General features: G+C 44.7%; 1 protein-coding gene across 1 annotated transcript in view; it reads left to right on the top strand.

Annotated features, from left to right (window-relative positions):
- The window catches only part of PTH2R (parathyroid hormone 2 receptor), a 1,239,906-nt gene that overhangs the window by 274,308 nt on the left and 939,173 nt on the right, over positions 1-26,425 (top strand). The window contains exon 2 of the mRNA XM_069733763.1: positions 5,773-5,875. Coding sequence (XP_069589864.1) covers positions 5,773-5,875 — 103 coding nt within the window. The remainder of the gene's footprint in view (positions 1-5,772; positions 5,876-26,425) is intronic.

Below are 26,425 nucleotides of genomic sequence, written 5' to 3'. Positions count from 1 at the left end.
GATTTAAAGGACTACTCTAGATTATTTTTTATTGCCCATTCATTAGCAATCATTTATTTATTTCTCCAATAATTTATTAGAGAAATAGATTAAAGGAGCACTTCAAGAGCACTTTTTATTGCCCCTCTTGTTACTAATCTTTAGTCTGTGTTTAGTGAGTGTATTAAAATATTTATTTCTCACCGTTTTCTCATGTTTTCAAAGTTGTTATCGTCCTCTCCTGCATCACGTGACTACAATTGTGAAATGTGGTCTCCCCCACCATCTTGTGTTGACTGAAGGTCAGTTTTCTAATCTAAATCTATGAGATTTAGAGTGAGGCTCTCAATGAGTACACTGGACTGGGCCGCCATCAGGACATTACTGCCCTGACTGGTGTATGGAGCCTGGTGGGCAGAGGGGGCCCACATCGAGCCTCGTCTCATCTGCTCACCGGGCCCCAGTTACTTGCGCTGTGGCACCCTATTGACGTGTGGGCCCCCGCCTGCACGTCAATAGTTAACAGCCGCCAGCCAATCAGAGGCTGGCAGCTGACTTGAGCTGCAGTGTGCACTTCGCCGGCGTCTGACGTCATTGCAGCCACCAGCGAGTCCGCGCTTCACCTGGGTGGAGGGAGTGAGCTTCGCCCGCCGCAGGAGCACAGCCAGGTAAGAACTTGTTTTTTTTTTAGAGCGGCGATCCAGGGGGCCCCGGGGCAGAATGCGGGACACAGTGGGGCAGAGATGCTGGACACACGGGGGCAGAGATGCTGGACACACTGGGGCAGAGATGTTGGACACACTGGGGCAGAAATGCAGGACATACTGGGGCAGAAATGCTGGACATTGGAGGCTGAGATGCTGGACATTGGGGGCAGAGATGCTGGACATTGGGGGAAGAGATGCTGTACACACTGGGGCAGAGATGCTGGACACACTGGGGCAAAGATGCTGGACACACTGGGGCAGAGATGCTGGACACACTGGGGGCAGAAATGCTGGAGACACTGGGGGCAGAATGCTGGAGACACTGGGGCAGAATGGAGATACGGGCACATTTGGAGACACTGGGGGCAGGATTGGAGACAGATTGTGCAGGATCATAGGGCAGGATGGGTACGATGGAGACAGATGGGGCAGGATGGGGAGATCATATGGGGCAGGATGGTGAGATCATATAGGGCGATCATATGGGGCAGGATGGGGAGATCATATGGAGCAGAAAGGACACTCATGAGGGCAGGATGCGAGAACATATACCTGGAGCCAGGAATGAGACACACGGGGGCCAGGATGGGGGATATTAATACCATAGGGGCTAATTAAGGGATATTATTACTGCAGTGATATATGTATTTTATTTTTTGAGTATACTGTTTTAAATGGGGGCGGTCCTGTTACTGTGTAGATTGATACTATGTTGCCTTTTTTTCTTCATGTGGTGTAATGTAGAAGTTGAGAAAAATTAAGTAATGTGTTCTGCAAGCAGAGCTCGAGATAACTGTGTTATTTCCTGCAGAGACAAGTCCTGGCTGGAAGAAGTGACGGCGGTCTGTGCTGGATGATAGTTGAAAGTGTGTTACCTATACACTGACACTATACACTGTATACTATATACAGAGCTCCTGTGTATAATGTCACCAGTGATCACTGTATTACCTATACATTATATACAGAGCTCTTGTGTATAATATCACCAGTGATCACTGTATTACCTGTACACAGACACTGCATACTAAGTACAGATCTCCAGTATATAATGGCACTTATGGTGATGGTATTGTGTTTTTTATTACTGATCAGTATTGTAGTATTTGGTCACTTTGTGGTGGTAATATGTGGTCTTGTCATGGTGTGGTGGTATTTGTTCCTTATATGTGCTATTTGGTCACCATGTGGTAATAATATGGTGTCTGGTCATGCTGTTGTGGTATTTGTTCCTTGCATGTGATGTTATTTGATCACTGTGGCGGTAATATATGGTCTTGACATGGTGTAGCGGTATTTGTTCCTTGTATGTGATATTATTGGTCATTTTAAAAATTGAAAAATAAAAATATACCTAAATTGTGTTGCATATTTTAACAAATATTAAATAGGTTACAGCAGAGTAGGGCCAGTCCAAAAGTGCAAAAGTGTCTACCGTGTTATGGTGGCGGCTTAAAAAAATCTTTTGGCCAAAACAAAAGCTGTCGGCTATATGTGTGATCTGAAAATGGGAACTGTTAATGTGAGATAGGTGAGAAGTGGAGTTTTTCCAAGAGAGAGCAGTGGGACCGTGGACAGTTCGAGGGGTGGAGTGTGGAGGTGGGGCTGGGGTGGAGCCTGGGTGAAGTCTCAAGGGGGCCCTGAAAAATTTGCCAGTATGGGGCCCCGAAATTTCTAGTGGCAGCCCTGACACTGGAGGTGAAATCTATGGACTGGAGGCTCTCGCGTATGAACTGGATGGAAGTCTTTTTTCCAATGTGTCTATCAGACTTAGGCCAGAGTCACACGAGCGTATAACACGATCAAGTGCTATGCGATAAAACATTGCACAGCAATCAGACCAGTGTTATTCTATGGGGCATCTCAGATCTGCTATTACTTTCTCAAGCTGATTCGGCATGAGAGAACAATTGCAGAATGCTGTGATTGCATCTGAGAATCGGAACGCACTCATCCATACATGTCTGTGGGTGCATGTGAAATATCGGACTACACTCAGATGTAGTCTGAGCTCAGTGTGATTATTGCAGATGCCAGCAATAGAGGAAATGGAGAAGTTACTTACAGAACATTAAAGCTATGTGCGCATGTTGAGTATTTGCTTGCAGAAACTTCTGCAAGGTTTCTGCATTCCTTGACAGGAAAAATGCTGCAGAAAAAACGGGCATTTTTGTATGCATTTTTACATGCATTTTTGCATTCGTTTTTGTACAGCAATGAATGATTTTTTAAGCTAAATAACTGATATTTTTAAAAAAGTTTTGGGATGTAATTTCTTGGTTCAATACCACCTTTTTCATGCTGAAGCAGTAGTAGGGCTTGGTATCAGCAGCTTTCATTGACACCTAGCTCTAGGTTTAGTAATGAAAAGGAGTCCACCTGACACTTTCATTACTAAGCCAATAAGGAAACACAAACGAAAAAAACCAAACACACACATTGTCACCAGCCTATGTAGGAGTGTTATAGAAAAACAACTCCTACACACTTTGCGTTAAAAAATTAATGATGCAGTTTATTATGTGTTCTCCAAAAAATGCAATTTATGTGTGTGTCCAACACTCGGTAGCCAAACAGTGCAAGTGAATCAGGTACATGAACTAACGTTTTGGCTTGCTTAAGCCTTTGTTATGTAGGAGTGTTAACAGAACGTACTTACAAAAGCTGTAACCAGACAGGAACTGTCAATTTTTAAGAAAAAAAATGAAACAAAAAATTGTGTGGGCCTCCATGTAATTTTAATAACAAGCAGAGGGAAAGCCGATGACTGGGGGCTGATGTTAATGTGCTGGTGAGAGAGACAATAGCCATAAAGGTTCCAAGGCTATTAATATTAATATCAGTTCACAGCTGCTTGCTTAGACTTTACTGGCTAGTTTACAGGAGGACCCCAGAAAAAAATTGACATAGGGTCCCCCTATAAAATCTAACCAGCAAAGGCTAGGCTGATATTAATAGCCTAGGAAGGGGCCATGAGTATTAGTCCCATCCCAAACTAAAACATCATCTCTCAGCCAACTTAGCTTCGCTCTTCCCACTTGCCCTTTAGCAGTGGCAAGTAGGGTCTATATTTGTGGTGTTGATGTCACATTTGTATTGTCAGGTGACATCAAGCCCACAAGTTAGTAATGGAGAAGCTTCTATAAGACACTTATCAATTACTAAACCCATAGTGATAGTGAATAAAAACATAGACACCCAGAATAAAATGCTTTATTTGAAATAATGATACAGACTCCTTTAATAATCTTAATTAAACCATACTTACCGAACACCTAATCCACCAATGCCAATGTCAACTGCAACAAAAATAATATAATAAGCCACAATATTCCTCACCTGTCTGCCGAGAAGATTTTCCATAACGTCCCACGACGATCCTGATCATTTTGAGAGCAGTCACATCAGTGATGTGACTGCTCTCAAAGACAGCCGACGATACACTGACAGGAGATAATCCCGTCCGCAGTCTATCACTGAGCTGCCATGAGAGAGTTCACCAGAGTTCATCAACTGATCTGCTCCGGTGATCTCCCTTATGGCACCACTGCTGTGTGGGAATGTTCTCATGCAGCAGTGCCATAAGTGAGAGCTCCGGAGCTGATGAACTCCGGTTAACTCTCACGGCAGCTTAGTGATACACTGTGGGAGTGATTACCTCCTGTCAGTGTATTGCTGAAGGCCAGGTAGAGTGGTCACATCAACCGATGTGACTGTTCTACAAGTGAGATCACTATGGAACACTCGGATTACCTAAACTATGACATACAGGTGAGTATATGTTGGTTTACTATTTTAGATTATTTTTAGGAAATGAGGGCGTTGGGGATTGGGCATTAAGGTGAGTGTATTGTTTTTTATTTTTATTTGAATATGTATGCAATGTAACTTTTTTTTTTTAACTGTGAGCACAGGTGCTGGCAGATGAGACTATGTCTCCCATCAGCAGCACCTGCTGTCACTGTTATCTGTGACAGCAGACATAGCCCGATGGGAGCAGTAGTCTCATCGGACCACGCCTGTGGATCAGAAGTCACAGCTGCGGGGTCACGCTGACATCTGTCAGCATGACCCCATAGCGCTCTTTCCGACGGTCTGTGGTAGTGTTACCGCAGGTCACAGTTACAGCTACGAGATCATGCTGACATCTGCCAGAATGACCCCATAGCGCTCTGAACGATGGTCTTGCTGGAGGTAGCATTACCGCTGAAAAGAACCACCACAACGGTGTTTCCCACGCTGTCACACAGATGACAGCATGGAAACACCATAAGAAGCTGGTAAAATGCGAAACAAAAACTCAGCAAATCTGCATCAAATCCGCAAACATTTTTATACTTGCGTTTTTGCTGCAGATTTGACTGACTCAATTGAAGTCAATGGGTGCAGAAACTGCAGAGAAATGCAAAAAGAATTGACACGCTGCAGAAAAAATGCACTGCAAATACGCACGGAAATTTACTGTTCATGTGCAAAACACTTCAGTATTGTCATTGAATAAGCTTGCATAAGGATTCCATCGTGAAAACGCATAAAAAAATGCACTATTGCACATAGCCTAAAACTCGGCTCCCGTTCGCAGCAGAGCAGGAGCTGATTTTCATTAGCATATGGCGTCTGATGAACTTGCTAATATACGCTATTGTGATCCTGGCCTAAGAGTGAGGCTCTCTCTGTGTGAGTGAAATAATCAGAAATGCAGGAGAGAACCAAAAATGCGCTAGAATCATTAGAAGGCAGTGATGGGTATTTATTTCACTAAATGCATGCTAAAGCCCGATTGTCCCTTTAATTTGTTGTTAATATTAAAAACTGAAAGTACATGTGCTTTCTCTTTAGTCAACATATAATTTTGGGGGGACATTCTTGAGGGTTGGATTGGCAAATACTGGAGTAGGGCTTCAAGAGAAATAAATATTCCATTTGACTTTCCTAATAAACAATCAGAGGTAATCTGTGTTATACCAATGTTCCTCATCTGTTTTTAAAGCCTCCTATGCATGTTCTATTTTTCTGGAATGAAGGAGAATGCAACCAATAATAGACAATAACACAATTCTTTTCATTTGTGAATTATCCTATTAAGGTTTATTCCGGTGACACAATTACTGCTGAGGAACAGATCTATATTCTACTACGAGCTAAAGTTCAATGTGAACTCAATATCACCGTCCAGCTACAGGAAGAAGGTAAAGTATTTAATGAGATCATTATCTTGCTTTACATTTATTATGGTAACATGGCTACTTATCATGGGAAACTGCATAAGTGATAAATTATAGGATACATCCAAGCAGTATTTTCCTGTCTTCCAATTAAAAGTTAAGATTTATTATTATATTTAGTTTTCTTTATATACCTACCTAGTTACTGTATTTCTGTGAATTTGGAGTATAGTTATGACTGATAGATTACCTAAGGGCCTTTGCATATTCTTAGCACAATTATAAAATGCATTTTATGTTTTTTTCTGCATTGCAAGATCATTCTGTCCTTACAACTGACAGCATATTTTAATAATTGGTGACTTGATTCTTATAAATTGTTGATATGTTTTCAGTCCACCAGACTCGAGGTTTTAAAAAAACATAGTTTTACACTTTTCCCTTTACACAAATAGGGACAGAATGTCTAATCACCTTAAAATGGTTGATCGGTGGTAAGCCAGAAGGAAGTGGCCCAATGGACCTTTCATTTTAAGCCAGCATTAAACTGGCCCGAATCCAGTGCTAAATGTGCTACTTTAGATATAAAGGTACAGTACTTACCCATAGCAATCAGTAGGCTTTGTCCTAAAGAGGACGTATCTGGGTCAAAATTGACAAATTTTTGCTCTTATCTTATATTTCTGTCGTTTTATAGCAGATAGCAGATTTAAAAAGAGACACTCGGGAGCAGTGAGAATGAGATAAGAGCAAAAAGACTTTAATAAGTTGTAGTTTTGGGGATAGAGGGTCTTTAGGCTGCCCTACATTTTAAACCTGTGAGCAATTCCTCCTTGATAAAGACCATAAACGTTAGCACTAGTGTTGAGCATTCCGATACTGCAAGTATCGGGTATCGGACGATATTTGCTGTATCGGAATTCCGATACCGAGTTCCGATATTTTTGTGATATCGGAAATCGGAATCGGAAGTTCCCAGTCATCTTCGGCGTGTGCGGTGCTTATGGTTCCCACGGTCTGGAGGAGAGGAAACTCTCCTTCAGGCCCTGGGATCCATATTCATGTAAAAAATAAAGAATAAAAATAAAAAACATGAATATACTCACCCCTCGGACGAACCCTGGCTGTCACCGCTGCAAGCATCCGCCTCCGTTGCTGAGAATGCAGAGAGTGAAGGACCTTCGATGATGTCGCGGTCACGTGAGCGCTCAGGTGACCGGTCACCTGATCGCGACGTCATCGAAGGTCCTTCACTCACAGCATTCTTAAGGACGGAGGCAGATGCTCGCAGCGGTGACAGCCAGGGTCCTTCGGAGGGGTGAGTATATCCATATTTTTTATTTTTATTCTTTATTTTTTACATGAATATGGATCCCAGGGCCTGAAGGAGAGTTTCCTCTCCTTCAGACTTTGGGAACCATCCAGGATACATTCCGATATTTGTGTCCCATTGACTTGCATTGGTATCGGGTATCGGTATCGGCGAGATCCGATATTTTGCCGGTATCGGCCGATACCATCCGATACCGATACTTTCAAATATCGGAAGGTATCGCTCAACACTAGATAGCACAAATGCAACTTAACCCTTCATGACAGGAGATTTTTTGGTTTTGCGTTTTTTCACTCCCCTCTTTCCCAGAGCCATAACTTTATTTTTTGTCAATATGGCTATGTGAAGGCTTGTTTTTTGCAGGACGAGTTGTACTTTTGAACAACATCATTAGTTTTATCATGTCGTGTACTAGAGAACAGGAAAAAAATTCCAAGTGTGGTGAAATTGGAAAAAAAGTGCAATCCCACATTTGTTATTTGCTTGGATTTTTGCAAGGTTTACTAAATGCTAAAACTGACCAGCCATGATTTTACAGCTCATTACAAGTTCAAAGTCACCATACATGGGTTTCTTTTTATCTAAGTGGTAAAAAAAATTCCAAACTTTGCTAAAAAAAAAAATAAAAAAATTGCAATTTTTACGATACCCATAGCGTTTTCATTTTTCGTGATCTTGGGTTGGGTGAGGGCTTATTTTTTGCGGACCGAGCTGATGTTTTTAATGGTACCATCTTGGTGCAGATACAATCTTTTGAGCCCTCTTTATTGCATTGTAATTCTATGTTGCGGCGACCAAAAAAAAGCGGCATTTTTACTTTTTTATCGCTACACCGTTAAGCGGTCGGGTTAATGCTTTTTTTTATTGATAGATCGGGTGATTCTGAACGTGGTGATACTAAATATGTGTATGTTTGATTTTATTTTTATTGTTTCATTTTGAATGTAGTGAAAGGGGGTTGATTTGAACTTTTCTATTTTTTCATTTTTTTTATAGTTTTAAACACACTTTTTTACTTTTGTCACTCTTCAATAGTCTCCATAGGAGACTAGAAGCTGGCACAACTCGATTGGCTCAGCTACATTGAGGCGATGGTAAAATCTCCTCTATGTAGTAAAATTGCTGAGCAGCTATGAACGCTAACTACGGAGTGGCGCACACAGCAATTCGGCACTGACAACCATAAAGGTCTCAAGGAGACCTCTGGTTGTCATGTTGACGAACCGATGACCCCTCGATCATGCTCGTTTTTCTGGCCCGATGGCCGGAAACTCGATTTAGATTGTCGCTATCAGAGTTGAGCGCATGTCAGTTGTTTAAAACAGCTGACATGTCCCGGCTTTGAGGTGGGCTCACCCGCCGGTGCCCACATCAAAGCAGGGGATACTGACATTGGCGTATTAGTACGTCCAATCTCAGTAAGGGGTTAATGGAGCATTTGAAGAACCTAAAAAAATGCTTAAGGTAACAGAGGGAATAAAGTAAGAGCAAAAAATAGAATTAGACCTACTGGTAATTCGGTTTCTAGGAGCCTTCCACGACAGCCCAGCAAGTTGTCTCCATATCCTAATGGGGGACAGGAAGCACAAGAGGTTAAAAGCTCCTCCCACCTCCCATTAACCAGTGACTTACAACTGATACCATAGCACCGGTTACCTTTTAGGTTCTCAGAAAAATATCCATGAATGTCGGGAGGGAATTAATGCTGTCGTGGAAGGCTCCTAGAAACCGAATTACCGGAAGGTCTAATTCTATTTTCTCTAGTTGCCTTCCACGACAGCCCAGGAGGAATGCCAACTAATTCTGTATTAATGGAGGGACCACAGCCTGGAGGACTTTCCTGCCAGAGACTAGATACTGGTTGGACCAGAAGTCCAATCTATAATGTTTAGTAAAGGTGTGTAGAGAAGACCATGTTGCGGCCCTGCAAATCTGCTTCATGGTTGTGCCAGCCTTTTCAGCCCAGGAGACAGAAGTAGATCTGGTGGAAGGAGCTTTTAGGCCTGCAGGTACCATCACATTCTGAGCTAAATATGCTTCATTTATGGCCTTTTTTATCCAGTTGGCAATGGTACTCTTTGCTACTTTTTTGCCTTTGTTTCGGCCAGATAAATGAACGAAGAGATTTTGGTCAATTCTGAAAGATTTGGTTTGTTCTAAATAGTATAAGACTATGCAACATACATCCAAAGTATGGAATCTATGTTCCTCCGGATTTGTAAGATTGTGACAGAACGACAGGAGTATACTCTGACATGTTGACCTACGATTAGACTGTTGGCAGCTAGAAGGGCCTTCTCCACCGCCATCAACTCTCTGAGGTTGGAAGAATTGGAGCTTTCTTTTCGATTCCAGTGACCCTGGAATGGGACTCGCGATACAACAGCACCCCATCCTCTTCAACTGGCATCTGTTGTTACTGTCACCAGGGGAGTTTGTATCCAGTCCACACCTTTGAGAAGATTTGTTTGGATCACCCACCAGGTTAAGAAGGCTTTTACTCTCCCTGGAGTGTAGATTCTCCTGTTTACGAAGTTTGAATTTCCATTCCAGTTTTCCAGAATGTGCACCTGCAGAACTCTGGAATGGGCTTGAGCCCACGAGACCAACTGTATGCAGGCAGTCATAGACCCTTGAAGAGACATTGCTGTCCGCAGAGTAGGGGATCTTTGTTTTTTGAAGTATAGAATTTTGAATATCAAGTTCTCCTGGTGATATTCTGGTAAGAAAGATTTTTGGTTTGCTGAGTTCAAGAGGACCCCCAAAAATCTTATCGTTTTTGATGGAAGAAGTTGAGACTTCTTTAGATTGGGTACCCACCCCAAGAGTTGTAGAAAGTTCAGAGTTCTGGTAACCCTCTGTTTGAGAATTTCGGCGGAAGGACCAATGTTTAGAAGGTCATCTAGGTAAGGTACTATGGCGACGTCTTGGTTCCGGATATGAGATACTGCTTCCGCCATGACTCTGGAGAAAACCCTTGGGGCCGAGGAGATCCCGAAGGGAAGAACATTGTACTGAAAATGTAGAATCTTGTGATTCAGCTGTACCGCAAATCTCAGATACTTCCTGTGGCAAGGATGTATCGGGATATGAAAATAGGCATCCTTGAGATCTATTGTCTCCATATACGAATGAGGAGCTATCAGAGGAATGGCTGATTTTACTGACTCCATTTTAAATTTGCGGTAGGTGATGTATTGATTGAGAGACTTTAGATTTATCATAATTCGGGCTTGCCCAGAGGGCTTTTTTACCATGAATATATGGGAATAATGGCCCCTTCCCTGTTTATTTACTGGGACCATAGAAATTGCTCTCGAGGTCATCAGGTCTTGTAACCACGACATCAATTTTTGAGTCTCCTGAGATGACGGGGAGGAGATTCTTAGGATCCTGGAAGGGGGGGCTTCAAACTCTATAAAAAGACCCTGCTGGATAACACTTAAGACAAAGGGGTTGTTGGAGATATTCCACCAACTGTGAACAAACATTGAAAGCCTCCCCCCTACTGGATCGGAGTCATTGCTTTTCTTGTTGTGGCTGCTGGGGGATAAGGATATTCTTGGGTTTCCCCTTAGCATAGCTCCATCTACCAGTTTTCCCTTTACCCCTAGCCTGTGAGGGCTGAGACTGGGAGGTCTCTTTTCAGGAAGAGTCTTTTTCCTCTCCGTGGCTTTTTCCAGGATATCATCTAATGATGGCCCGAATACATAGTCTCCTTTAATGGAAATGGAGCACAATTTTACTTTGGAAGTCACATCTCCACTCCACATCTTGAGCCAGAGAGCTCTTGTGGCTGAATAAGCATGGACTAAGGCTCTGGCGGCTACACGGATCGATTCCATGAAGGAGTCTGCAACAAAACCAGTTGATGTATGTAAAATAGGCAAGGAGTCCAACACATCATCTCTTGGAGTTCCCTGAGAGATGTGGTCCTCTAACTCTTCCATCCAGCGGAAGAGAGACCTGGCTACACAGCTAGACGCTATATTAAACCTGAGAACCGAAGTGGAGGTCTCCCAGGATTTTTTAAGCAAGCTTTCAATTTTCCTATCTAAAGGATCTTTTAACTGGGAGTAGTCTTCGAACAGCAGGGCAGTCTTTTTTGCCGCTTGAGCACCTATTTTTGGGATATTCCATTTAATTAAGTCTTCATCCAGAGGAAACCTGTATTTAAAGTCTGATGGGGTGGTTAGCCGTTTCTCTGGAAGTTCCCATTCCTGATTGATCATATCAATGATACTCTTATGTATGGGAATCCCAGTCTGTTTATCAGTATGTATGCTGAATAACTCATCCTGTATGGTCTGAGGAACAGGTTCCTCTTTTAACCCCATAGTATTCCAAACCGCGGACACCAACTCTTCAATATGTTCAGAAGAAAAAAGTTTTATGAGGTAGGACATCTTCCCATTTAACTGAGGATGATGCATATGAGCCATCAGATTCTGAGTCAGAGTATTCCTGGATTTTTCTTTTCTTAGGAAGCGATGGACCAGGTGAGGGTGGTGGTGGCGGCGGGGGAGGGGTAAATGTGGCTAAAGAGGTTTGAACCTCCTGTCTAACCAAGGAATGTATCTTTTCAATTAGTGAAGGATGTCCGGCCCGGATTATTTGGTCCATACAGGGTTGGCCTAATTTTTCTCCCATTTTAAGGGCAATTTTTCATTACATGTAGCACATTTGTGTTTAGTGGTGAATTTATGGACAGGCTTGTCTCCCTGAAATGAGAGGGGGAGAAGTATGAGAAAGTATTCTAAGAGCCACCCTTAAATGGGACCAGTATCTGCCACACTTACTGGGGCTTGGGGAGCGCTGGGCTCTGCAGCTGCAGGGCAAGACGTATCCATGCTGAGCAGGCTTACCTGAGAGATGTCTTCTGCAGTTTTATATAGAAAATAAATGCTGCCCCAGCGACTGGCAATTAGCCATCCCCTCCCCCTCCGCAGTCCCAGGCAGGCGTGCGAGGATGCAGCCTGCCTCACACGCTGTTCGGAGGTCCGGAATCCCGGAAGCAACAGCGCTCCTGTACAGGAGCGCCCGACCCGGAAGTGAAGCGCCGAAGCACCATTTGACTTCCACGTCGCCAAACAGCACGCACAGGAGGGGAGAGGCCGGAGAGCTCAGGGAGGCCTCCGGAAGGGAATCACTAGTCTGCCTTACCCCCGCAAAGGGACGCATGAGGACCAGGATAGCGGTCCCAGAATCCAAGGGAGACGGGAGCAGAAAGCGGAGGAGGAAGCCCAGGGCCCAACCACCACTGCCCGGCACAAGTTTTACAGGTACTACTGCCAGAGCCGGCCGTTCAGCATACCAGAAACCTCTCTATGCCCCATTGGGAACAGGAAAGACACTGGTTAATGGGCTGTGGGAGGAGCTTTTAACCTCTTGTGCTTCCTGTCCCCCATTAGGATATGGAGACAACTGTTGTGAATTCTGTGGCAGAGCTCCCTCCTGTGGTCACAAGTGGTACTTCTGCTGATTCTCTCTGTGAGCTTCCGTTGGTGGAGGGAAGTGGTACTGCGGCTTCTGAGTTTCCTCCCTCAGGTGATGTGGTGAGGTCGTTAGGTGCTGCTCTACTTAACTCCACCTAGTGCTTTGATCCTGGCTTCCTGTCAATGTTCCAGTATTGGACTTATTTTCCTCCTGGATCGTTCCTGTGGCCTGCTGCTCTGCATAGCTAAGTTTTCCTTTGCTATTTTGTTTGTTTTTTTTCTGTCCAGCTTTTCTATTTGTTTGCTGGAAGCTCTGGGACGCAGAGGGTGTACCTCCGTGCCGTTAGTTCGGTACGGAGGGTCTTTTTGCCCCCTTGCGTGGTTTTTAGGGTTTTGTGTTGACCGCAAAGTTACCTTTCCTATCCTCGCTCTGTTCAGAAAGTCGGGCCTCACTTTGCTAAATCTATTTCATCTCTACGTTTGTCTTTTCATCTTAACTCACAGTCATTATATGTGGGGGACTGCCTTTTTCTTTGGGGTATTTCTCTGAGGCAAGGTAGGCTTATTTTCTATCTTCAGGCTAGCTAGTTTCTCAGGCTGTGCCGAGTTGCATAGGGAGCGTTAGGCGCAATCCACGGCTGCCTCTAGTGTTTGTTGGAGAGGATCAGGGATTGCGGTCAACAGAGTTCCCACGTTTCAGAGCTCGTTCTATGTTTTTGGGTTATTGTCAGATCACTGTATGTGCTCTGACCTATGTCATGACCTCTATGTCCACTGTGTTACTGAATTGCCTATCATAACAGTACAGGAAGCCAAAAGTACTAATGCTTCTCAATAGAGGGAAAAAAGAAGTTCTGAGACCATTTTTTTTTCTCTGCACTGTGTTTTGCCTTTTTTTTCCCCTAGACATTTAGGTGGTTCAGGACACAGGTGTAGCAATGGACATTAGAAGTCTGTCTTCATGTGTGGATCAGCTCTCGGCAAGAGTACAAAAGATTCAAGACACTATTGATCAGAAATCTATGTTAGAACCAAGAATTCCTATTCCTGATTTGTTTTTTGGAGATAGAACTAAGTTTCTGAGTTTCAAAAATAATTGTAAACTATTTCTGGCCTTGAAACCTCGCTCCTCTGGTGATCCAGTTCAACAGGTTTTGATCATTATTTCTTTTTTGCGTGGCGACCCTCAGGACTGGGCATTTTCTCTTGCGCCAGGAGATCCTGCATTAAGTAATATCGATGCGTTTTTCCTGGCGCTCGGATTGCTGTACGACGAACCTAATTCAGTAGATCAGGCAGAAAAAAATTTGCTGGCTCTTTGTCAGGGTCAGGATGAGATAGAGTTATATTGTCAGAAATTTAGAAAGTGGTCCGTGCTCACTCTATGGAATGAATCTGCACTGGCAGCTATGTTCAGAAAGGGTCTCTCTGAAGCCCTTAAGGATGTCATGGTGGGATTTCCTATGCCTGCTGGTTTGAATGAGTCTATGTCTTTGGCCATTCAGATTGGTCGACGCTTGCGTGAGCGTAAATCTGTGCACCATTTGGCGGTATTACCTGAGCTTAAACCTGAGCCTATGCAGTGCGATAGGACTTTGACCAGAGTTGAACGGCAAGAACACAGACGTCTGAATGGGCTGTGTTTCTATTGTGGTGATTCCACTCATGCTATCTCTGATTGTCCTAAGCGCACTAAGCGGTTCGCTAGGTCTGCCACCATTGGTACGGTACAGTCAAAATTTCTTCTGTCCGTTACCTTGATCTGCTCTTTGTCATCGTATTCTGTCATGGCATTTGTGGATTCAGGCGCTGCCCTGAATTTGATGGACTTGGAGTATGCTAGGCGTTGTGGGTTTTTCTTGGAGCCCTTGCAGTGTCCTATTCCATTGAGAGGAATTGATGCTACGCCTTTGGCCAAGAATAAGCCTCAGTACTGGACCCAGCTGACCATGTGCATGGCTCCTGCACATCAGGAGGTTATTCGCTTTCTGGTGTTGCATAATCTGCATGATGTGGTCGTGTTGGGGTTGCCATGGCTACAAGTCCATAATCCAGTATTAGATTGGAAATCCATGTCGGTGTCCAGCTGGGGTTGTCAGGGGGTACATGGTGATGTTCCATTTCTGTCAATTTCATCATCCACCCCTTCTGAGGTTCCAGAGTTCTTGTCTGATTACCGGGATGTATTTGATGAGCCCAAGTCCGATGCCCTACCTCCGCATAGGGATTGTGATTGTGCTATTAATTTGATTCCTGGTAGTAAGTTCCCAAAAGGCCGATTGTTTAATTTATCTGTGCCTGAGCACGCCGCTATGCGCAGTTATGTGAAGGAGTCCCTGGAGAAGGGGCATATTCGCCTGTCATCGTCGCCATTAGGAGCAGGGTTCTTTTTTGTAGCCAAGAAGGATGGTTCGCTGAGACCTTGTATAGATTACCGCCTTCTAAATAAGATCACGGTTAAATTTCAGTACCCCTTGCCGTTGTTATCTGATTTGTTTGCTCGGATTAAGGGGGCTAGTTGGTTCACCAAGATAGATCTTCGTGGTGCGTATAATCATGTGCGAATTAAGCGAGGCGATGAATGGAAAACTGCATTTAATACGCCCGAGGGTCATTTTGAGTATCTTGTAATGCCATTCGGACTTGCCAATGCTCCATCAGTGTTTCAGTCCTTTATGCATGACATCTTCTGAGAGTACCTGGATAAATTCCTGATTGTGTACTTGGATGACATTTTGATCTTCTCGGATGATTGGGAGTCTCATGTGAAGCAGGTCAGAACGGTTTTTCAGGTCCTGCGTGCTAATTCTTTGTTTGTGAAGGGATCAAAGTGTCTCTTTGGTGTGCAGAAGGTTTCATTTTTGGGGTTCATCTTTTCCCCTTCTACTATCGAGATGGATCCTGTTAAGGTCCAAGCCATCCATGATTGGACTCAGCCGACATCTCTGAAAAGTCTGCAAAAGTTCCTGGGCTTTGCTAATTTTTATCGTCGCTTCATCTGCAATTTTTCTAGTATTGCTAAACCATTGACCGATTTGACCAAGAAGGGTGCTGATGTGGTCAATTGGTCTTCTGCTGCTGTGGAAGCTTTTCAAGAGTTGAAGCGTCGTTTTTCTTCTGCCCCTGTGTTGTGTCAACCAGATGTTTCGCTTCCGTTCCAGGTCGAGGTTGATGCTTCTGAGATTGGAGCAGGGGCTGTTTTGTCGCAGACAGGTTCTGATTGCTCAGTGATGAAACCGTGCGCCTTCTTTTCCAGGAAGTTTTCGCCTGCTGAGTGAAATTATGATGTGGGCAACCGAGAGTTGCTGGCCATGAAGTGGGCATTCGAGGAGTGGCGTCATTGGCTTGAAGGAGCTAAGCATCGCGTGGTGGTATTGACTGATCATAAGAACTTGACTTATCTCGAGTCTGCCAAGCGGTTGAATCCTAGACAGGCTTGTTGGTCGCTGTTTTTTGCCCGTTTTGACTTTGTGATTTCGTACCTTCCGGGCTCTAAAAATGTGAAGGCGGATGCTCTGTCTAGGAGTTTTGTGCCCGACTCTCCGGGTTTGTCTGAGCCGGCGGGTATCCTCAAGGAAGGAGTAATTGTGTCTGCCATCTCCCCTGATTTGCGGCGAGTGCTGCAAAAATTTCAGGCTAATAAACCTGAACGTTGCCCAGCGGAGAAACTGTTTGTCCCTGATAGGTGGACGAATAAAGTTATCTCTGAGGTTCATTGTTCGGTGTTGGCTGGTCATCCTGGAATCTTTGGTACCAGAGATTTAGTGGCTAGATCCTTTTGGTGGCCATCTCTGTCGCGGGATGTGCGTACTTTTGTGCAGTCCTGTGGGATTTGTGCTCGGGCTAAGCTCTGCTGTTCTCGTGCCAGTGGGTTGCTTTTGCCCTTGCCGGTCCCGAAGAGGCCTTGGACCATATCTCTATAGATTTTATTTCAGATCTCCCCGTCTCTCAAAAGATGTCAGTCATTTGGGTGGTCTGTGATCGCTTCTCTAAGATGGTCCATTTAGTACCCTTGTCTAAATTGCCTTCCTCCTCTGATTTGGTGCCATTGTTCTTCCAGCATGTGGTTCGTTTACATGGCATTCCAGAGAATATCGTTTCTGACAGAGGTTCCCAGTTTGTTTCGAGGTTTTGGCGAGCTTTTTGTGGTAGGATGGGCATTGACTTGTCTTTTTCCTCGGCTTTCCATCCTCAGACTAATGGCCAGACCGAACGAACCAATCAGACCTTGGAAACATATCTGAGATGTTTTGTTTCTGCTGATCAGGATGACTGGGTGTCCTTTTTGCCTTTGGCTGAGTTTGCCCTTAATATTCGGGCCAGCTCGGCTACCTTGGTTTCGCCATTTTTCTGCAACTCTGGGTTCCATCCTCGTTTCTCGTCAGGACAGGTTGATTTGCGGCACCCGCCGCAAATCAGGGGAGATGGCAGACACAATGACTCCTTCCTTGAGGATACCCGCTGGCTCAGATAAACCCGGAGAGTCGGGCACAAAACTCCTAGACAGAGCATCCGCCTTCACATTTTTAGAGCCCGGAAGGTACGAAATCACAAAGTCGAAGCGGGCAAAAAATAACGACCAACGGGCCTGTCTAGGATTCAAGCGCTTGGCAGACTCGAGATAAGTCAAGTTCTTATGATCAGTCAATACCACCACGCGATGCTTAGCTCCTTCAAGCCAATGACGCCACTCCTCGAATGCCCACTTCATGGCCAGCAACTCTCGATTGCCCACATCATAATTACGCTCAGCGGGCGAAAACTTCCTGGAAAAGAAAGCACATGGTTTCATCACTGAGCAATCATAACCTCTCTGTGACAAAACCGCCCCTGCTCCAATCTCAAAAGCATCAACCTCGACCTGGAACGGAAGAGAAACATCTGGCTGACACAACACAGGGGCAGAACAAAAACGACGCTTCAACTCCTGAAAAGCTTCCACAGCAGCAGAAGACCAATTAACCAAATCAGCACCCTTCTTGGTCAAATCGGTCAATGGTTTGGCAATGCTAGAAAAATTACAGATGAAGCGACGATAAAAATTAGCAAAGCCCAGGAACTTTTGCAGACTTTTCAGAGATGTCGGCTGAATCCAATCCTGGATGGCTTGGACCTTAACTGGATCCATCTCGATAGTAGAAGGGGTAAAGATGAACCCCAAAACTGAAACTTTCTGCACACCGAAGAGACACTTTGATCCCTTCACAAACAAAGAGTTAGCACGCAGGACCTGAAAAACCATTCTGACCTGCTTCACATGAGACTCCCAATCATCTGAGAAGATCAAAATGTCATCCAAGTAAACAATCAGGAATTTATCCAGATACTCACGGAAGATGTCATGCATAAAAGACTGAAACACAGATGGAGCATTGGCAAGTCCGAACGGCATCACTAGATACTCAAAATGACCCTCGGGCGTATTGAATGCAGTTTTCCATTCATGTCCTTGCCTGATTCTCACCAGATTATACGCACCACGAAGATCTATCTTAGTGAACCAACTAGCCCCCTTAATCCGAGCAAACAAGTCAGATAACAATGGCAAGGGATACTGAAATTTAACAGTGATCTTATTAAGAAGGCGGTAATCAATACACGGTCTCAGCGAACCATCCTTCTTGGCTACAAAGAAGAACCCTGCTCCCAGTGGTGATGACGATGGGCGAATATTTCCCTTCTCCAGGGATTCCTTCACATAACTGCGCATAGCGGCGTGTTCGGGCACGGATAAATTAAATAATCGACCTTTAGGGAATTTACTACCAGGAATCAAATTGATAGCACAATCACAATCCCTATGCGGAGGTAGAGCATCGGACTTGGGCTCTTCAAATACATCCTGATAATCAGACAAGAACTCTGGGACCTCAGAAGGGGTGGATGACGAAATCGACAAAAATGGAACATCACCATGTACCCCCTGACAACCCCAGCTGGATACCGACATGGAATTCCAATCCAATACTGGATTATGGGTTTGTAGCCATGGCAACCCCAACACGACCACATCATGCAGATTATGCAACACCAGAAAGCGAATAACTTCCTGATGTGCAGGAGCCATGCACATGGTCAGCTGGGCCCAGTATTGAGGTTTATTCTTGGCCAAAGGTGTAGCATCAATTCCTCTCAATGGAATAGGACACCACGAAGGCTCCAAGAAAAACCCACAACGTTTAGCATAATCCAAATCCATCAGATTCAGGGCAGCGCCCGAATCCACAAACGCCATGACAGAAAACGACGACAAAGAGCATATCAAGGTAATGGACAGAAGGAATTTGGACTGTACAGTACCAATGACGGCAGACCTAGCGGACCGCTTAGTGCGCTTAGGACAATCAGAAATAGCATGAGTGGAATCACCACAGTAGAAACACAGACCATTCAGACGTCTGTATTCCTGCCGTTCAACTCTAGTCATAGTCCTATCGCACTGCATAGGCTCAGGTTTAACCTCAGGCAGTACCGCCAAATGGTGCACAGATTTACGCTCGCGCAAGCGTCGACCGATCTGAATGGCCAAAGACAAAGACTCATTCAAACCAGCAGGCATAGGAAATCCCACCATGACATCCTTAAGAGCCTCAGAGAGACCCTTTCTGAACAAAGCTGCCAGCGCAGATTCATTCCACTGAGTGAGTACTGACCATTTCCTAAATTTCTGACAATATACTTCTATATCATCCTGACCCTGGCACAAAGCCAGCAAATTTTTCTCAGCCTGATCCACTGAATTAGGCTCATCGTACAGCAATCCGAGCGCCAGGAAAAACGCATCGACACTACTCAATGCAGGGTCTCCTGGCGCAAGAGAAAATGCCCAGTCTTGAGGGTCGCCGCGCAAAAAAGAAATAATAATCAAAACCTGTTGAATAGGATTACCAGAAGAATGAGGTTTCAAGGCCAGAAATAGCTTACAATTATTTTTGAAACTTAGAAACTTAGTTCTATCTCCAAAAAACAAATCAGGAATAGGAATTCTTGGTTCTAACATAGATTTCTGATCAATAGTATCTTGAATTTTTTGTACATTTATAACGAGATTATCCATTGAAGAGCACAGACCCTGAATATCCATGTCCACACCTGTGTCCAGAATCACCCAAATGTCTAGGGGAAAAAAAAAAAGTGAACACAGAGCAGAAAAAAAAAAAAATGATGTCAGAACTTTTTCTTTCCCTCTATTGAGAATCATTAGTTGGCTCCTTGTACTGTTATGTTTGCTAATGACAGGTGTTATGAAGGCAATCCAGAAACACAGTGTGCTTAGCGATCAGAGCGCACACAGTGATCTGACAAATACCCAAAAATACAAGAACGAGCTCTGAGACGTGGAAACTCTGTAGACTGCACACCTGATCCTATCCTAAACACAACTAAAAGCGGCTGTGGATTGCGCCTAACAACTACCTAGGCAACTCGGCACAGCCTAAGAAACTAGCTAGCCTGAAGATAGAAAAATAGGCCTGACTTGCCCCAGAGAAATTCCCCAAAGGAAAAGGCAGCCCCCCACATATAATGACTGTGAGTAAGATGAAAAGACAAAACGTAGGGATGAAATAGATTCAGCAAAGTGGGGCCCGATATTCTAGGACAGAGCGAGGACAGTAAAGCGAACTTTGCAGTCTACAAAAAACCCTAAAGCAAAACCACGCAAAGGGGGCAAAAAAAACCCACCGTGCCGAACTAACGGCACGGCGGTACACCCTTTGCGTCTCAGAGCTTCCAGCAAAACAAAAGACAAGCTGGACAGAAAAAAAGCAACAAAAAAGCAAAAGCACTTAGCTATACAGAGCAGCAGGTCACAGGAACAATCAGGAGAAGCTCAGATCCAACACTGAAACATAGACAAGGAGCAAGGATAGCAGCATCAGGCGGAGTTAAGTAATGAAGCAGTTAACGAGCTCACCAGAACACCTGAGGGAGGAAGCTCAGAAGCTGCAGTACCACTTGTGACCACAGGAGTGAATTCAGCCACAGAATTCACAACACATACTACATACATACATACAACATACTACATACTACATACATACTGCATACATACTGCATACATACTGCATACATACATACTACATACACACATACTACATACAACATACATACTACATACATACTACATACATACAACATACAGTACAGACCAAAAGTTTGGACACACCTTCTCATTTAAAGATTTTTCTGTATTTTCATGTCTATGAAAATTGTACATTCACACTGAAGGCATCAAATCTATGAATTAACACATGTGGAATTATATACCGTATATACTCGAGTATAAGCCGACCCGAGTATAAGCCGACCCCCTAATTTTGCCACAAAAAACTGGGAAAACTTATTGACTCGAGTATAAGCCTAGGGTAGGAAATGCAGCAGCTACTGGTAAATTTCAAAAATAAAAATAGATGCTCCATACCGTTCATTATTGCCCCATAGATGCTCCACATAAAGCTGTGCCATATGGAATGCTCTGCACCGTTCATTATGACCCCATAGATGCTCCTTATAAAGCTGTGCCATATATATATTGCTCTGCACTGTTGATTATGGCCCCATAGATGCTCCTTATAAAGCTGTGCCCCATATATATTGCTCTGCACCGTTGATTATGGCCCCATAGATGCTCCTTATAAAGCTGTGCCATATATTGCTCTGCACCGTTGATTATGGCCCCATAGATGCTCCTTATAAAGCTGTGCCCCATATACGGTATATTGTTCTGCACCATTGATTATGGCCCCATAGATGCTCCATATAAAGCTGTGCCCCATATATATTGCTCTGCACCATTAATTATGGCCCCAGAGATGCTCCTTATAAAGCTGTGCCCCATATATATTGCTCTGCACCATTGATTATGGCCCCAGAGATGCTCCTTATAAAGCTGTGCCCCATATATATTGCTCTGCACCATTGATTATGGCCCCATAGATGCTCCATATAAAGCTGTGCCCCATATATATTGCTCTGCACCATTAATTATGGCCCCAGAGATGCTCCTTATAAAGCTGTGCCCCATATATATTGCTCTGCACCGTTGATTATGGCCCCATAGATGCTCCTTATAAAACTGTGCTCCATATATATTGCTCTGCACCTTTGATTATGGCCCCATAGATGCTCCATAGAAAGTTGTGCCATATAGACATATTGCTCTGCACCGTTCATTATGGCCCCATAGATGCTCCTTATAAAGCTGTGCCCCATATATATTGCTCTGCACCGTTGATTATGGCCCCATAGATGCTCCTTATAAAGCTGTGCCCCATATATATTGCTCTGCCCCTTTGATTATGGCCCCATAGATGCTCCATAGAAAGTTGTGCCATATAGACATATTGCTCTGAACCGTTGATTATGGCCCCATAGATGCTCCTTATAAAGCTGTGCCCCATATATATTGCTCTGCACCGTTGATTATGGCCCCATAGATGCTCCTTATAAAGCTGTGCCATATATAGATTGCTCTGCACTGTTGATTATGGCCCCATAGATGCTCCTTATAAAGCTGTGCCCCATATATATTACTCTGCACCGTTGATTATGGCCCCATAGATGCTCCTTATAAAGCTGTGCCATATATAATGCTCTGCACCGTTGATTATGGCCCCATAGATGCTCCTTATAAAGCTGTGCCATATATATATTGCTCTGCACCGTTGATAATGGCCCCATAGATGCTCCTTATAAAGCTGTGCCCCATATATATTGCTCTGCACCGTTGATAATGGCCCCATAGATGCTCCTTATAAAGCTGTGCCATATAGAAAGCTCTGCACCGTTGATTATGGCCCCATAGATGCTCCTTATAAAGCTGTGCCATATAGAAAGCTCTGCACCGTTGATTATGGCCCCATAGATGCTCCTTATAAAGCTGTGCCATATAGAAAGCTCTGCACCGTTGATTATGGCCCCATAGATGCTCCTTATAAAGCTGTGCCATATAGAAAGCTCTGCACCGTTGATTATGGCCCCATAGATGCTCCTTATAAAGCTGTGCCATATAGAATGCTCTGCACCGTTCATTATGGCCCCATAGATGCTCCTTATAATGCTGTGCCATATATAATGCACTGCACCGTTGATTATGGCCCCATAGATGCTCCTTATAAAGCTGTGCCATATAGAAAGCTCTGCACCGTTGATTATGGCCCCATAGATGCTCCTTATAAAGCTGTGCCATATATAATGCACTGCACCGTTGATTATGGCCCCATAGATGCTCCTTATAAAGCTGTGCCATATATAATGCACTGCACCGTTGATTATGGCCCCATAGATGCTCCTTATAAAGCTGTGCCATATAGAAAGCTCTGCACTGTTGATTATGGCCCCATAGATGCTCCTTATAAAGCTGTGCCATATATAATGCTCTGCACCGTTGATTATGGCCCCTTAGATGCTCATTATAAAGCTGTGCCATATAGAATGCTGCTGGTGCTGCAATAAAAAAAAAAAAATCACATACTCACCTCTCTTCGCTCAGGACGCCGGCACTTTCAATATTTACCTGCTCCTCTGCGGCTCCGTCTCCAGCACTGACGCTCAGCAGAGGGCGCGCACTGACTACGTCACCGCGCCCTCTAACCTGAGCGTCACTGCCAGAGGACGCTGCAGACAGAGCCGCACAGGAGCGAGGAGCAGGTAAATATCTCGCAGCGCTGCGCTCCCCGTATACTTACCTGCTCCTGGTGCGGTCCCTGCAGTTCCTGGCTTCCCCGACGCTGCAGCTTCTTCCTGTAATTGAGCGGTCACAGTTACCGTTCATTTACAGCAATGAATATGCGGCTCCTCCCCTATGGGAGGTGGAGCTGCATATTCATTACTGTAATGAGTGGTGCCATGTGACCACTCAGTACAGGGAGAATATGCAGCGCTGGGGAAGCCAGGGACTGCAGGGACCGGGCCAGAAGCAGGTAAGTATAACTACACAGCCCCCGCTCCCCCTCACCTGCCGACCTCCCAGTATATGACTCAAGTATAAGCCGAGAGGGGGACTTTCAGCCCCCAAAAATGGGCTGAAAATCTTGGCTTATACTCGAGTATATACGTTACTTAACAAAAAAGTATGAAACAACTGAAATTATGTCTTATATTCTAGGTTCTTCAAAATAGCCACCTTTTGCTTTGATGACTGCTTTGCACACTCTTGATGAGCTTCAAGAGGTAGTCAACGGGAATGGTTTTTAATTCACAGGTGTGCACTGTCAGGTTTAATAAGTGGGATTTCTTGCCTTATAAATGGGGTCGGGACCATCAGTTGTGTTGTGCAGAAGTCTGGTGGATACACAGCTGCTAGTCCTACTGAATAGACTGTTAGAATTTGTATTATAGCAAGAAAAAAGCAGCTAAGTAAAGAAAAACGAGTGGCCATCATTACTTTAAGAAATGAAGTCCGGCAGGCAGTCTGAAAAATTGGGAAAACGTTGAAAGTGTCCCCAAGTGCAGTGGCAATAACCATCAAGCGCTACAAAAGAAACTGGCTCACATGAGGACCGCCCCAGGAAAGGCAGACCAAGAGTCACCTCTGCTTCTGAGGATAAGTTTATTCGAGTCACCAGCCTCAGAAATCGCAGGTTAACAGTGCAGCGCCCCAGAGTCCTGGTCATTGCAGTAATGTTATTCTTCCACCAGGGGGAGTGATGTTACATCTGAGGGCAATGAAGGAGATTTTATGTCCAGTTATCACAACCACAAAACACACTTCACACTCCAGGCCGCCAGGGGGAGCCATGCTTCTATCTATTAGGGCACTCCTCACAATTAGGTAAAACTGGTAGTCGGGAGAGAAAGTTAGTCAGTACGAAGGGAGGAGAGCAGACGGAGGTCTGTGGGAGAACGAGGGTTGACGGAGCTGCGCCTGCCCCACGTGCCTCAGCATCCAAAGAAAGAGACATTAAAAGGAATTGTGTTGCAGTGAGTGAAAAAGTCATAGCAAAAGGAGAGGAACATCAGGGGAAGACCAGCTAGAAGCAGGCTGCCTCCTTCTGAAGCGCAGTAACCGGTAGCCAGAACACCGAGGGAGTAAGGATCTCTATGCTTTACTTCAGAGACTGACAAGACAGTTGATTCCACGTTGGCTGCCCAACCATATACCCAGGAGGCATGGTGGCAATTTGTGGGGGCCGGGGCGTCTCTAGGGTCCCTATAAAAAGCCTCAGGCAACCAGTCATACGGGTTTGTTCTATGCGTCAGTAGGACAGAGAGGAAGAGACTTAACACCTACAATAGTTGTGAGGACCTAACCAAGTTGCTCAGCAGGGAGGGACTACAACACTCAGGCGCTAGAGGAAGGCTATTGAATTCCACCTGGATAAGGGGACTCTGGATTTGCCTTCAGACCGTCCGGACTCTGCCTACCCTGTGGTCCTTACCCTGGACTGTGGATGCTGAAGCCTTCAGTAAAGGTAAAGAGACTGCAACCTTGTGTCCTCGTTATTCACTGCGACTCACACCATCCATCATCTACACACTGGGAAGCCCTGGGGACACAATTCACCTGCGGGAAGGTATACCATCTAGCTGCCATAACATCACCCCAGCGGACCCCTAAGCAGCATCGGTCACCCTGACTGAATACCACACGTGGCATCACGAACACTATCCTTTTAAAGACCTTTCCCCATTTATTAACGGACGTCCCCTAGGGCCACGGACCGGGTCAGCCACCGTGACATCCCTGATGAGAACCGAAGGGCCCGGTACTGATTACCTCCTAGCCCTTGGGGGTGCTCCAACAGCAACTCAGACTAGAGACCAGGTCAATGCCACACAGAGTTCTAGCAGCAGACACAGCTCTACAACAACTGTTAAGAGGAGACTGTCATGATCCGTTCCAGGTTTTAATAGTGTCTGCCCTTTTTTGGACGTATCATATCAAGGGTTAACTTTGCTCTGCCTCATTCTGGGTTTGGGTTTGCTATTTAGCTCCCGTAAATCTTGCTGGCAGTGTCAGTTATAGTTCTGTCTTTGGCTTGTGAACCTGACTCTGGAAACCTGTTGGTTTGTCCTGCTGTGAACTCTGACTTGTCCTGTGTCTGTTATTCCCCCTCTGTCTGCCCTTTCCCTGCGTTTGTCTGTTCTGATCGATTCTCTGATTCTGATCTCCTGGCTTGGCTATTGACTCTGTCTTGATTTGTCCCTATTGTACCGTATTTTGCTCGCCCTGGTTTACTGATCTCTTGCTACATCCTGACTATCCTTTCTGTTTTAATCCTTTTTGTACTGACGTGTTATCCTGTGCCCTGACTCGGCTTTTTTTGACTACTCTCTTGCCACTAGGTGGCATCTGTTCAGCTGCTCAGTGTGTGCAGTCTCGCGTCCCTATTAAACTCCCCCTGGTGAAGGTTGCGCTGTATTGCACTGCAGCTGCATGACATTATAACTGACCACACATTTAAAGGGGATTTTGTCATTTTTTTTTTCTCTGGTCATGGATCCGCTTTGCAACCTGGCGAATCAAGTGTCCAGGCTGACACAAATGGTGCTGGATTTTTCTAGGAAACATCAGTCCCTTGTCACGTCTCATACTCCTTTACAGAAAAAAACTGACTGAGACTGTAATGACCATGCAGGGAGACACCTCTCATGTTGTAAGCCTACCTGGTGACTCAGTGGATGTCTCTTTGCACTCTCCTGAACCTACTGTCAAACTCCCAGAAACCTTCTCTGGGGAGAGGGAGAGATTTCATACTTTTATGAAGAGTTGCAAGCTTTTTTTTCTCTTAGACCTCGATCTTCTGGAGATGAGAGTCAGCGGGCGGGGATAATTATTTCCTTACTGCGGGAGGGACCTCAATC

This window comes from Ranitomeya imitator, chromosome 7 (genome assembly GCF_032444005.1).
Source record: "Ranitomeya imitator isolate aRanImi1 chromosome 7, aRanImi1.pri, whole genome shotgun sequence".
Taxonomy (NCBI): domain Eukaryota; kingdom Metazoa; phylum Chordata; class Amphibia; order Anura; family Dendrobatidae; genus Ranitomeya; species Ranitomeya imitator.
The sequence above is the reverse complement of the archived record's forward strand: the minus strand, read 5'-3'. Positions and strand labels throughout refer to the sequence as shown.